This window comes from Onychomys torridus, chromosome 14, assembly GCF_903995425.1.
Source record: "Onychomys torridus chromosome 14, mOncTor1.1, whole genome shotgun sequence".
Taxonomy (NCBI): domain Eukaryota; kingdom Metazoa; phylum Chordata; class Mammalia; order Rodentia; family Cricetidae; genus Onychomys; species Onychomys torridus.
Genome location: NC_050456.1, coordinates 485,852 through 500,765, shown reverse-complemented (window position 1 = coordinate 500,765; position 14,914 = coordinate 485,852). Strand labels below are relative to the sequence as shown.

The 14,914-nt window shown below is 42.4% G+C and overlaps 2 protein-coding genes across 2 annotated transcripts in view; one reads left to right on the top strand and one right to left on the bottom strand.

Moving 5' to 3' along the window:
- LOC118595502 (40S ribosomal protein S6-like) overlaps nucleotides 1-14,914 on the bottom strand; it is a 101,766-nt gene that overhangs the window by 25,190 nt on the left and 61,662 nt on the right. The window lies entirely within an intron of this gene.
- The window catches only part of Slc26a4 (solute carrier family 26 member 4), a 55,365-nt gene continuing 41,554 nt past the window's right edge, over nucleotides 1,104-14,914 (top strand). Inside the window, exons 1-5 of the mRNA XM_036206122.1 lie at nucleotides 1,104-1,389; nucleotides 3,242-3,381; nucleotides 8,642-8,752; nucleotides 10,283-10,467; nucleotides 10,870-11,034. Coding sequence (XP_036062015.1) covers nucleotides 1,226-1,389; nucleotides 3,242-3,381; nucleotides 8,642-8,752; nucleotides 10,283-10,467; nucleotides 10,870-11,034 — 765 coding nt within the window. The 5' untranslated portion in view covers nucleotides 1,104-1,225. The remainder of the gene's footprint in view (nucleotides 1,390-3,241; nucleotides 3,382-8,641; nucleotides 8,753-10,282; nucleotides 10,468-10,869; nucleotides 11,035-14,914) is intronic.

The window sequence follows — 14,914 nt, the reverse complement described above, 5'->3', positions numbered from 1 at the left end:
TTTAACCTTTCATTAGTTTCAGCCAGATTCCCAATAGAATACAAAACAGGATAGATCAAAATCCCCCACTCTTCCTTGTCTTGATTCTTGCTCGTCCCAGTGGATCACCTCCTGATTATCTAGTTGGAGAAGAACAAATCAAAGAGTCAAAGGGTCAGGTGAGAATCGGACCGCCTACACATCCAAGTTTGTGAATTAGACACATGCACAAAAGTGAAAAGAATTTGCGTCTAAAATCAGTGAGTAGATTATAGCCTCTTCAGTACACCCACTGACTTCTTTACTTGGTGTAAGTGAGCCTGGACCAGGCTGTGGATTCTAACAGCCTAGGAACCAGGGTCCCTCAATATGGAAGCTCTGGCCTGTACCTGGCTTCACAGCCCCCTAGTAGTCGTGGTATGAATGAAGATCTGGTGGCCAAGAGTCACAGCCCGCTGGGTTTGGGAAAGGGAGAGAACTCAGGAGAGGTAGGATTTTTTTTTCCTGGTTAAGATTTATGGGGAAAGATTGCTTTCTCTGGGTCCTTCTGTTCGACCAAGGTGTCTGTTGCTCCATAAATAAAGCGTCCTACTGCTTTGGTGAGCACTATAAAGGCAGCAGGAAGACTGTTCCCAGGGCATTCCGGGCAGGCAGAGAGCACAGGAGCCCAAACAGGTGAGTTCATCTCAGAAGATGAAGTCAGCTACACCTCGCCCGGTTGTAACTCTCTAGGGATGGGACTGGTCAGGCGACGGCGGGCAAGGCAGGAGAGGCATGAGAAAAGGCGGAACAAAAGGAAACTAGGCACAGGACCGGGAAAGTCGCCATACCTTTCCGCAAGCGGGACTGCACTGCTGCAGCCCGGGGTGAGCGTGGAGCTGCCTCTCCTACTGAGTGCAGGAAATGCGGGACCCTTTCCCTGTCTCAAGCGCCCGGGTCCCGTCCAGGGGAAATTTCAGAACTCGGACAGCGCCCTGACTGCCGAGGGAGAGCACTCAGTCCAACAGCCCAAGTCCTCAAAGTGAGGCTCACTCCCTGAACATTCCCGGGTATCTAGTGCGGGAGACACTGGAGTCCTCAGTTTCTGTCCTTCAGGTGGCCTTGGGGCGGTTTGTCGCCAGCGCCAAGAACTGAAGGGTCGGCCAGCTCTCTATCGCGGCTACCACAGGTGTCAGCTTCCGACTGCTTGCCCGGTGCTTTTCTCATCGCCTCCCCTCCCGACCCGTGGTCCTTGGATTCGCAGGCCATGGCAGCGCCGAGCAGCAGGTCGGAGCCGCCGCAGCTCGCCGAGTACAGCTGCAGCTACGTGGTGTCGCGGCCAGTGTACAGCGAGCTCGCCTTCCAGCATCAGCGCGAGCGGCGCCTGCAGGAGCGCAGGACGCTGCGGGACAGCCTGGCGCGGAGCTGCAGGTACAGGGGCAGCCGGCAGGTGCGGGGCGACCCTCAGGGGAAAGAAGCGCGTGCCCAGCGGTGGGGTGCGGCGTACCTGCGGCCCTCGCTTTTCTCGCACAGTCCGAAGATAGAGGTGGAATTACTCCAACTTTGTCTGGAGAAACACCCCATTGGAGAAGGGGGTGTCCGGTCACGACACCACTCCAGTTTCACTTTTTCTCTTTTTCCCTTTTCAATGAAATCTGAAAGGCACCTTGGGGTCCAGTGACTGCGTGCTTCCTTCTTGTGAAGGCCAGGCTAGGGGAAAGCGGTAGGAAAGGAGCTCATAGCAACAAGTGACAAGCCTGGCCACACCAGGGTCAGGGTCGCTTTCAGAGACCTGGAATTAAAGCTAGGAGACACGAGTTCCAAGTGCTTCAGGAAGCAGTGGGTCCCTAAACCCCAATGAGCCCCAGAACCAGACACCATAAACTTAAAAAACTTGGCAGACACTCAAATAATCTCCGGATTTTCTTCTTAAAAAACACTTTAATTACCTAATATATAAAGTATATGCAAAATAGACCGAGAATATATGATTTTACTATCATTCCCTTCAGTAATGATCATTATGAGATTAGTTCATCTTATCTCACTTTCCGCCACTCACTTGCTTCCTCTAGCATTATTTTAATATACTATTTTTGTTAATTCTTTGAGGTTTGTTTTGTGAGAGAGGATTTCTCTGTTCAGTCCTGGCTGTACTGGAATTCACTCTGTAGACCAGGCTGGCCTCGAACTCAGAGATCCGGGCCTGCCTCTGCCTCCCAAGTGCTGGGATTAAAGGCATGGGCTCCAGCATGATTTTTAAAAAAACCCATGTATTGGATTTTTGTTCTGTTACCGTTCTCCCTTGGTATCTATAAGGGATTGGTTTTTAGGACCCCCATAGCAGACCACCTAAATTTCAAGTTCCATATATATAATAGCTTAATGTTTGCATATAATCCATACACCCTCCAGTAGTTTCAATTATCTCTAGACTATTTATAATATCTAAACCATGTAACTGCACTGTTAACCACTGTCACACTGTAAAGTTTAGGAAATAAAGGGAAACTCCTTCGTATGTTCAGCACATTTTTCTTACTTTTATTTGTAATAGGTTGAACTCACAAAACCATGTGTCAGATAAGGAGGGACCACCATACATTTTTTACTGTGTACCTCCAAGGATTTAAAAATATGTAATTATGTCTTATTATCCACCTAAAATAATCCCTTAATATCAAACTTGGATGGCCTATTAAACTTTGCAATTATTTCATAAATATAATTTAAAAATACCTTTAAAAAGTGGAAGTCTTATCTATTGGCATTTTTCTTCTTATCTACAGGTTGTTAAATTACAATTGCTAAGTGACACATGGTACAAAGTATAAATTCATCACACTACAAGTTTTGTTAAAAGTGGCTCTAAGCTTGTATTGCCAAAATAGCTCTGTGTTTATTTTTCTTTAAAGAAGGCAATGCCCATGTTAGGAGCATAAAAATTAATCTCACACAGAGACTCCACACTGATCATTCTCTGGCTGGGTCAGAAAATGGGTTCTTGTGTAGGGATATTTTCTCAGAGGATTAAAAATGTGGATGAAGTGGGAAACATTTAATCCTCTGTTTCTTAGAATAGTGCATTTGAAAGGATGGATAGATACAGTTCTTGGCAAAACCATTGCAAGCACTTCAGTGTCAGTATTTTCCTCATGGCACTAATTATTTTTCTGATTAGTTATTTTTTAAAAATCTGCAGAATTTGCTTCATTACTTTGTGATTTGCAACTGGTTATGGTCAAAACTGGATCAGGCATCCTATTTTCCTGCTTTTTGACAGTTGCTCAAGAAAGAGAGCCTTTGGTATACTGAAGACTCTCCTGCCCATATTGGACTGGCTCCCCAAATACAGAGTCAAGGAATGGTTGCTAAATGACATCATCTCTGGAGTTAGCACTGGACTAGTGGGCACCCTGCAAGGTAAGATGCTATTGGGTAGGTCTCAAGTTATGGCTAGCTACTGTCTTCTCCCCACTCCTCCCACCATGGACCGAGTGCTCACTCTCCTCCCAAGGCCTTCACCCTTTCTCTAATGTGCTTAGTAGAAAGAGTCACCTGTATTCTCCTCTTTCATAAAGATATTTTCCTAGGAAACATTGTTGTTTCTCTAGTTGTGTGGCTCCAGGTTACAGAGATGTCCCAAGCCAGAGATCCCCAAAGATACTGACCACAGTACACAGAAAGAAATGTGCATTGCATCATGGTATGTACTCACATAGTGAAAGTTTTGTAAAGTAATACAAATAATATGTTCTGATATTCTCTATTATGTTCTGATGGTTTTTAAAAGCTAATTCTTTAAGCTCATTGAATTACTTTACTTCTATTCCCTGCACAGATCTTGACCTGCAGTGTGAAAGCACTCTAAAGGAAAGAGAGAAGTATCTTAGCTTGGGTTGTACTCCCAGTTCCCCAAAGCTTCCACATCATGACAACAGAACTCATTTATTTGGTATAATTTACAGACTACCTAGTGGGTTGCAGAACTGGGTAAATTATCAAGACTCAGATGCATGAAGGAGCTCATAGCCCATGGAAAAGTGAGTGCTCCTAGTTCAGTGTGCTAAGAACTGTGGCATGATGTGGCAACAGAGATGTCCTCCACTAGAACAATGGCAGTGAGGTGCATTTTACCCCCTTTTAGAGGATTGGGGATAGCCTCCTGGAAGAAGGGTGATCAAAGAGTTCTCCTGAAGGTGACAAATGAGTCTTCCAAGAAATTGGAAGTAGCGTAGGGGGTGGGCATGTGGAGAAACAGCTTGAAAATAGACTATTTTAGAAGCTTGTAATAAATGTTAGGCAATGTTGTACATTAAAATATGGCTGTGGCCAGGCAGTGGTGACACATGTTTTTAATCCCAGCACTTAGAGGGCAGAGGCAGGTAGATCTCTGAGTTCCACACCAGACTGGTGTACAAAGAGAGTTTCAGGACAGTCAGGGCAACACAGAGAGACCCCTGTCTCAAAAAAAAAAAAATAGAACAAAAAATAAAAAAGTGTGCATCACTACTGCCCAGCTGCAGAATTCTTTATTTGGTGCTTTTTTTATGGCACAAAGGCTGCTAATACTTGATAAGCTAAGGATTACTCAGGTTTACTCAGAGCAGGCACAGGGACATACCCACAGAGAAAGAAAAGGATCTGCAGCCCCACTGTGGAGCCTCAGTTGGACCCAGTGTGCTCTATATCCCAAAAGTGAGGGGTGGGGCATGTTCTATACTTTGGCTCTAAAGTCTGTAAAGTGAGTTGGCTGTGATGGTGCATGCCTTCAATCCTAGCACTTGGGAGGCAAAAGCAGGTAGATCTTGAAGTTTGAAGTCAGCCTGGTCTACACAGAGAAATCCTCTCTCAAAAAACCACTAAATAAATACCATAAAGTGGCAGCGTCCAGGGCTCCTGGGGAACAGGAGCTTCTCCATCCCATGGCTGTTGAGGCTCTGTCTACCACAGAGATCAGCTATAGTAGGTGGCTCAATCAATATTTAGTGAACAGGACTGAACTTCATTCCTGGCAATAAACCATTTGTATACATGAAAAAATGTGGGTTTTTTAAAGGGCCCAGGTATTCTCAGTTGTCATAGACAAGTGTATTATGAAGATAAATTTTACCACTGGGAGATGGAGTTCAGTGGCAGAGTGCTTGGCTGGGATGCATGGGGTCTTAGATTTAACCCCCAGTGTGGGGGGGAGATAAATTTTGCTTAATATGTATCAGATACATTTTCTTTCATTCTTACATGAACTCTGAGAGAGGGGTACTATTAGAATAGCCTCTTTAACAATGAGAAATCTATTAATTCTTGCCTAGACCTTGGCGTGGGTGAGTGCTAGTGCTGGGACTTGAATCCCATCTGACTCTACATTCTTAACTTGTACACTGTAGTTCCTCATTTTACAGAGAGCTTGTTTTCCAGAAATAATGCTATAAACTTATATTTGCTAGGTAAGTTTCTGGAAGGTAAATATGGCTCACACACACTTGCTTATCACTCATGCACATAATAAACTTCTGTGGCTAATTCTGTACCTCAGGAATTCAGCCATCACTAACAGACACAGACCTTGTGGATCAAGGCCAATGGTAGAGGTAGGAATGTGGCATGATAGGTGCTCATTTGGGAAGGAAGGGCTATTTTATAGACTGTGGGTAAGGAAGGCTTAACTGAAGAGAAGAGATTTAGACAGAGCCAGGATGTCTGGGAGCCACCCATGTGATAGCTGAACTAAGACTGCCACATAAAGATGCAAAGGACCTGAGAACAAACAGGGAGGAAAAGGAGAAATCTGATGTGATGAGTGTGTTGGGGAGGGTCACTGTTGATGTGATCTGAGATAGGACTGGACAAGGCCAGGGTTTGGGTGAAGCAAGAAAATACTCTCAGGGGCCTAATTAAATAATGTCCCCAAGGCAGCTCATTGCTTCGTCCTAAACCCAGCCCTGAGGGTAGGTTTGCCACCTTGAGCTGGATCAGACAGGACTTAGAGAGTGCTGCAAGATATAAAATACATTCTGCAGCAGCCATCATTATGTTCTCATAAGTGCAGCCAAAAATTGGGCAGCTCAGCCAGGCAGTGGAAAGGCACACTTGCAAGGAAATGCAACTGGCTCACCAGGCCAAGCTCAGTTCTTGCTGGGGCTTGGGATCAGGAATGTTTTGAGCACTGGTTAGTCTTGGTGCAATGCTTCCATCTAGATTATGTACTTGCTTAAAATCTACTCTGGTGCACATGAATGTCTGGAGGTGGGGTTCCAGGTGAAAGGAAGGCAAGGGAACATTTGTGAAATTCCATGGGCTGAGCTGATCCAGGATGGAAGTGAGGGCAAGATTGCACAGTGGTGTGGACAGAGTGGTTGGTTCAGAGAAGAAGTCTTATGATGATAAAGTGATGGATGCCCCAGTAAAGATTCCAGAGTGTGTAGGCTGGAGGGCTCCAGGCCACAGTTAACGAGAGCTAGGCTCAAGCAGGGACTCCAGTGGTAACAGAGTCTATGACTTGCTTGCTAGCTGGCCCCTTGAAGTGCTGGGAGAAGAGTCTGGGTTTGCTCAGGGTATGGGGTCTTTTGATTCTTAATATTAAAAAGTAAATTCCTACTAAGCAACAAAAGACCTACAAGCCCTTTTATTGGAATCTTTACTCTTAGCTATAGGGAGTTTCCTGTCTGGTTTTTATCTTGGACATTAATTGATTTACTTAATACATAATAGGTATTTATTTCTCAGTTTTTAAATCTAAGTAGTCTAAAGTCATCGCCTGTTGGGGTGGTATCCTCACATGGTGGAAGGCTTTTCCTTTCAGATGGCTTCATTTTAGCTTACGTGCTACCATCCTCCCCAGTCTGTGCATCAGCAGAGTTCACACTGTCAATCACAGTTTAGGTTTCTTTACAAACCATATTATATCAAAAATGTTGAGCTGCGGTGGTGGCGCAGGCCTTTAATCCCAGCACTCTGGAGGCAGAGCCAGGCGGATTTCTGTGAGTTTGAGGCCAGCCTGGGCTACCAAGTGAGTTCCAGGAAAGGCGCAAAGCTACACAGAGAAACCCTGTCTCCAAAAACCAACCAACCAAACAAACAAACAAACAAACAAACAAACAAACAAAAAAGATGTGTAGGCAGAAGTGCAGAGAAGGGAAATGAAGAGATCCAGCCCTTGTTCAGGGAACGCCCAGTTTGAGGACTTGAAAACTGTCCAAAGGAAACAGGCAGGCTGTGCCTTCATGCTCTGTTCCTTTTCCTGTTGTGTCTTGGCGAATCTGCTCCTTCTGTTCCTGGGAGAGTTCCTGGGAGAGCTGATTGTTGCACTTCCTAGCAGTAACTGGACTATTAAAAAAGTGCACCCAGGTGTCGGAGGATAGCTCAGCAGTGAAGAGCTCTGTGTGTAAGTCCCCAGAACCTGTGTAAAAATCAGGGTGCTTAAACACCAGCACTATGAAGGGGCAGAGACTGGAAGACTGCTGCAGCTTGCTGACAGCCTAGGATAGTTCCAGGTTCAGTGAGAGCTGCAGAGCAAGCATCTGATGCCTTCCTTAGCCTCTAGTTCCTGAACACACACGTGTGTGCAAATCACACACACACATACAAAATTTTCAAAAAATCAATGCATTTGTATGAGGACCTGGTTTGACCCCCAGGACACAAACTGTAGCGAGAACCAACTCTCAGAAGCTCTGCTCTCTTCTTCACACACATGCTGTGCTGCACACATCTACTCCTTACTGCCTTCACAACACATACACAAAATAAATTAAAATGTAACTTTTTAAAGTTTTACTATTAGGGAAACATATTTCTTTATATTACATCAATTCTATTCCACTCCCCTCCAAAAACCCTCTACAACATAGAATCATCATGTTTAAGTATAATTTAGCTAACTGTTTCCTTATTGGGAGATATTCATTCAGTAGATAAATATAAGTGCAAGTGTGTTGGGTTATTTAGGTTGTTAGTAAGTTTTAAAAATCATTATAAACAGTCCTCTATTAATGACTCAGGAGTCAAAGGGTTGAATTTTCACTCCTAAAGTGTGAATTATGGAGATATACCATGTGTTAAGGCATGCTGACTACTGAAATATTTAACTAGGAAAGAATACGTCATTATCCTTTTCCAACTCCCATGTCCACTGATATGTTGGTTTCTCCATAGCCTGAGATTCATAGCCCAGAGGTTGCCTGACACAGTCCACTGGTGGGTCGGCCTCCCTCATCAGGGTATAGTTGTGTTTTTTTTTTTTTTTTAAATCTAACTTCTACTCTTTAGCAAAAAAAAGATAAAGTGCAATGATGCCTGCATCCTTCAGAACATAGAGAAATATGAGTTCATAGAGAACTATTCACATAAGCTGGTCTGGGTTTTGGGACTGGATTAACTAAATTATACCGAAACTGATTTAATTATTTTCCAACTGATATCATCAGCCAGTGACTGAATTACTGAGCAATGGAGTCAGTTCATGTGAGCAGGGGATGGGTGTAGAAACTCTCATTATCCCAGCCAAGTCATATTCCACATCTTAGCATAGCTAAAGTCTGTATGCAAAACAAGAAAACCACACAGGACCAGCTGATGTTTTGAATCCATAAACTGAGTATGTCTATGGAAAAGCATTTCTTTGTGTGGTGAAAACATGCTGTAATTTTTGTTTGTGACTCTTACTGTGCTGGTTGTCCCTTAGGGATGGCTTATGCCCTGCTAGCTGCAGTTCCTGTTGAATATGGCCTCTACTCTGCCTTTTTTCCGATCCTGACATACTTTGTCTTTGGGACATCAAGACACATCTCAGTTGGTAATTACAAGCATATTTTACAGCTATATTTGTTCATCTGTAAAATGTTTCTGCTATGCTACATATACAATGCCTCCAGACCTTTGTCAATGAGTTTTAGAGGAATCAAACTTCAGGGCCTTGCCACTTTCTTTATTAAATGTTTAGCTTTATACATAACTGTGCTTTTAAAAAATGCAATTGAAAGACTGAAAATTAAAGCTTACTTTTGAGCTTTATCACAACTTAAAATTTTTAAATGTAATGAAATTGACTCTATATTTAAAAGTGACTCTTGCAACATATGACAGAGGAAAAAAATCTTTACAGGATCTAAATCCACTTACATCACTAGGTTAAATTTGTATTTACTGAATTATGGTCACCAAATACACATTTGTTATTTTATTAAGGAACATATTTATTTCAGTAAGGAATATTGGAAGGCTGGCAAAATCCTGCCGACACAATTTAGAAGAAGCTTTGTATTACTTCTTGACATGACTCACAATGGGTTTTACTTTCATTCCTAACATTTACGGTAGTTTTTTCTGGAATATTCTAGCAAATAAATGTTTTGATATAATTTTATGTGACTTTGACATCAGCAATGAAGATAATTTTGCTGCTACATCCATGTGCAGGTATATTTTCTGGATGACCCTCTTGAGACAAATGTAGTCCTATCCTCAACTGCATCCTATGTCCTTGTGCATGACGGTGTCTCTCACAGACTCTAGCCTCTGATCTGTCTGCAGAAGCAGGTCAGGAGATGCCTACTGATTGAAACAACTTCTTTGGAGAACCAGTCAATAAGAGACAAGGGGATTTGCCTCTGGCATTCACTACATGTAGATTTTCCTGGTTACCAAGTTTGGGTATTGAGGCCTCTCAAGCATAACACCTTTTATAATCAAAGGATAGGATCATCATAAACATGGAAAAAATATAAGTAGTAAATAGAAGAAATCAATAGAGAAAACTTTTAAAATAGGACGTTATTAACTGCATATGGTAAAAAAGAAATCATATTCCAATCCTTTGTCAATTTGGACACTTGACATTGATATTGACAGAGGTACTTGTGTCTGGAGATCAGGATTTTGGACACTCTAAAAGATGAGATCATAGGGGAAAATATTAAATTGAATAAGTAAAGATTCAGTTTATTTGTGTCTCTGCCAGGAAATCTTTCCTGATAACTCCCATACCCTGTGACATGAGGATCCCACACAGGAGGGCCTGGTATCCTTCCTATACACTCACAAAGTATGCTCAACATTGCTTTATTACCATCTACCTACATCTTGTTTTCTCTGAGTCAGGAATGCCTTGAGATTCTCAGCTTCTGTGAACAGTAATTCTTAGTTGCAGCCAACTACAACACACCTTTCTAATAGTACATAGACATGTTGATTCTAAATGTCTGTGATTCATTATTGATTAGTTGTTTTAGCTAACTATCACACACCTTTCTAATTGTACATAGACATGTTGAATCTAAATGTCTGTGATTCATTATAGGCTAATTGACAAAGCCTTTTTCCCCAGGACCTTTCCCTGTGGTCAGTTTAATGGTGGGATCTGTTGTTCTGAGCATGGCTCCAGATGACCACTTTCTTGTGCCCAGTGGTAACGGAAGTGCATCAAACATGACCACGTTAGATACCGGAACCAGAGATGCGGCCAGAGTGCTAATTGCAAGCACCCTCACTCTTCTAGTAGGAATCATACAGGTAATAAATAGGCTTACATGTAAACACAGATGAATGTAAGTCTTATTTGAAATAATTAATTTTAAGATGAGCAGATTTAAAGATGTATCTAACTGCAAGACAAACTCCTTGAACTAAAAATTATTTTTAGTTCTAATGTTATTTTCTAAATAACACTGTTTTTGTCAGATACTAAAATGACTTTGAAAACAAAAACCAACCAAACAAACAAATAAAAACCAGAATCATTTGTTACCAAAGTCTGAGAAAAGAAAGCAAACAGAATGCAAGTGATTCAACCCAGGGTGAGCACTGGGGCAGTGGAGCAAGTGTTTTCACTGATACAATGTTTATTTCTTTAGTCCAAAGAATTGTTCCATCTCTCAGGTAAACATCTAACTTTCTCCTTTCTTCTTACCCTAGCTGATATTTGGAGGTCTGCAGATTGGATTCATAGTGAGGTATTTGGCAGACCCTTTGGTTGGTGGATTCACAACAGCTGCTGCCTTCCAAGTGCTGGTCTCACAGCTAAAGATCATGCTCAATGTTTCAACCAAAAACTACAATGGCATCCTCTCCATTATCTATGTAAGTGCTGCATTATCACTGCAGAGATATCCTGTTCCCTCTCTCCAGATTGAACCTGGAGAATTCATTTTCTGGGTACACTTGGAACCATGAAAACATACTTTTTGAAATCAGCAAACCATCATTTTTCAACTGCTCCAAATCTTTCCCCGATGTTATGGCCCTCAGAAACATCAAGGAATCTGAGGTAGCGTAGCAATAAAGATGACAGGGCTGAGATACTATAGACTTTCATTCTGGTCCGGCATTGCCTCTGATAAACTAAGTGACCCCCTAGACAGATCATATAGGGTAGTGGCTGAAAGTTCAGGTTTGTAGCTGGGTGGGTCTGGATTCAAACTTTGACTTTACTAATTACTAGTCTTATGAACAAACCACCCTGCTTCAGTTTCTGCAGAAATTGCAGAATGGAGTTGTGAATGGCAGCTACCTTACTGGATTGTTAGAGGAGAGTTGTTGGATAATTGGTTCAGAGAATGGCATATAGCAAGTTCCAGAAAAGTTGTCATTATGGAGCTATTATTTCAAGCCTTTCTTTTTCTTTCTTGTTTTTAAAATGAAATGATTGGAGATGTCTCTCAAGCCCTTTCTAATTATGAACATCCATAATGCATAATGTAAATGTTTCAGCAATTATAAATGAAAATGGAACATTAGATTCAAAGCTGATTCAACATGCAAAAGATAGGCAAAAGAAAAATCTAGATCATACAAAGTAGATTTGAAGTTCTTAGATCTAAGTATATGTTCTATATAAAGTATGTTACAGATGCTTGGGAAATGGTGATAATAGTAACATGATGTCACTCTGGCTTGGGAAAATGAAGCCAAGCAAAAGTGCATTTAAAAAACAAACAGGAACTGGGGATGTAGCTCAGTTGGTAGATTGCTTGCCAAGCATACATGAGACCCTAGGTTCAATTCCCATCACTGGATTCATGTCTATAATTCTAACACTTGGGTGTTGAAGGCAGGAAGATCAAAAGTGCTGAGTTATCTTCACAGACACAGTGGTTTGAAGCCAGCCTGAGCTAAAAGATAAAAATTAGCATCTGAAAACAATATATGACCATACACACATTTTCCCCCCTTTTAAAATTATATTTGTGTTTTAATTTTACATATCAGCCATGGGTTCCCCTGTCCTCCCCGCTCCCACCCCCACCCCCACCTTCCCACATCATCCCCTCCCCTCCATTCCCATCTCCTCCAGGGCCGAGACTCCCCTGGGGATTCATTTAAACTTGGTGGATTCAGTACAGGCAGGTTCAGTCCCCTCCTTCCAGGCTGAGCAAAGTGTCCCTGTGTAAGCTCCAGGTTCCAAACAGCCAGCCCATGCACTAAGGACAGGTCCAGGTCCCACAGCCTGGATGCCTCCAAAACAGTCCAAGCCACACAACTGTCTCACTTATCCAGAGGGCCTGATCCAGCTGGGGGATCCACAGCCTTTGGTTCACAATTCATGTGCTTCCGTTCATCTGGCCTTTTGTCCCCGTGCTTTTTCCAATCCTGAGCTCAACAATTCACGCTCCCACAGTCCCTCCTCCTTCTCGACAACTGGACACATGGAGCTCCACCTGGGGCCTGGCTGAGGATCTCTGCATCCACTTCCATCAGCCTGACTGTCAGAGTGTTTGGCCATCTGATCACCAGACTAGGTCAGATCAGGCTTTCTCTCGACCACTGCCAGCAGTCTACAGAGGATGCATCACTGTGGACCTCAGGGGACCTCTCCAACACTCTGCCCACTCCTGTTCTCATGTGGTCCTCATCCATCATGTCTACCATTCCTTGTTCTCCCTTTCTGTTCCTGATCCAGCTGGGATCTCCTGCTCCCCCAAGCCTCCCTTCCCTCAAACCTTGCCCTTCATTTCTCCCACTCTCGTCCAGGTTGTTCATGTAGACCTCATCCATTTCCCTGTCATTGGGTGATCCCTGTGTCTTTCCTAGGGTCCTGTTTTCTAGGTAGCCTCCCTGGAGTTGTGTAGCAGTCTAGTCATCTTTGTTTTACATCTAGTATCCTCCTATGAGTGAGTACATACCAGGTTTGTCCTTCTGAGTCTGGGTTACCTCACTCAGGATGATTTTTTCTAGATCCATCCATTTGCCTGCAAACCTCATGATGTCATTGCTTTTCTCTGCTGAGTAGTACTCCATTGTGTATATGTACCATATTTTCTTTATCCATTCTTCAGTTGAAGGGCATCTAGGTTGTTTCCAGGTTCTGGGTATTACAAACAATGCTGATATGAACATAGCTGAGCAAATGCCCTTGTGGTATGATTGAGCATTCCTTGGGTATATGCCCAAGAGTGCTACATCTGGGTCTTGGGGGAGATGGATTCCCAATTTTCTAAGGAAGTGCCATATTGATTTCCAAAGTGGCTGCACAAGCTTGTATTTCCACCAGCAGTGGAAGAGAGTTCCCCTTGCTCCACATCCTCTCCAGCATAAGCTGTCTTCTGTGCTTTTGATCTTAGCCATTCTGACAGGTATAAGGTGGTATCTCAGAGTCGTTTTGATTTGCATTTCCTGAATAATTAGGGATGTTGAGCAATTCCTTAAATGTCTTTCAGCCATTTGAACTACCTCTGTTAAGAATTCTCTGTTTAGTTCTATAGCCCATTTCTTAATTGGACTTTTGGGCATTTTAATGTCTAATTTCTTGAGTTCTTTATATATTCTGGATATCAGCCCTCTGTCAGATGTGGGGTTGGTTGGTGAAGACCTTTTCCCATTCTGTAGGCTGTCGCTTTGTCTTGTTGACCGTGTCCTATGTTCTACAAAAGCTTCTCAGTTTCAACAGGTCCCATTGATTGATTGTTTCTCTCAGTGTCTGTGCTACTGGTGTTATGTTTAGAAAGTGATCTCCAGTACCAATGCGTTCAAGAGTACTTCCTACTTTCTCTTCTATCAGGTTCAGAGTAACTGGATTTATGTTGAGGTCTTTGATCCACTTGGACTTAAGTTTTGTGCACGGTGACAGATATGGATCTATTTGCAGCCTTCTACACATTGACATCCAGTTATGCCAGCACCATTTGTTGAAGATGCTTTCTTTTTTCCATTGTACATTTTTGGCTTCTTTGTCAAAAATTTTATGTTCATAGGGGTGCGGGTTAATGTCAGGGTCTTCAATTCGATTCCATTGGTTCACATGTTGATTTTTATGCCAGTACCAAGCTGTTTTTATTACTGTAGCTGTATAGTAGAGCTTGAGGTCAGGGATCGTGATGCCTCCAGAGGTTGTTTTATTGTACAGGATTCTTTTGGCTATCCTGGGTTTTTGCTTTTCCATATGAAGTTGAGTATTGTTCTTTCCAGATCTGTGAAGAATTGTGTTGGTAATTTGATGGGGATTGCATTGAATCTGTAGATTGCTTTTGGTAAGATCGTCATTTTTACTATGTTAATCCTGCCTATCCATGAGCATGGGAGATCTTTCCATTTTCTGACATCTTCTTCAATTTCTTTTTTTGGGGACTTAAAGTTCTTGTCATATAGGTCCTTCACATGCTTAGTTAGAGTAACCCCAAGGTATTTTATATCATTTGTCGCTATTGTAAAGGGTGATGTATCTCTGATTTCCTTCTCATCCTGTTTGTCTATTGTATACAGGAGGGCTACTGATTTTTTTGAGTTGATCTTGTGTCCTGCAATGTTGCTGAAGGTTTTTAGGAGCTGTATCAATTCCTTGGTTGAATTTTTGGGGTCACTCATGTATACTACCATGTCATCTGCAAATAGGGAAAGCTTGACTTCTTCCTTTCCAATTTGTATCCCCTTAATCTCCTTATGTTGTCTTATATCTCTGGCTAGAACTTCAAGTACTATATTGAGTAAGTATGGGGAGAGGGTACAGCCTTGCCTTGTTCCTGAT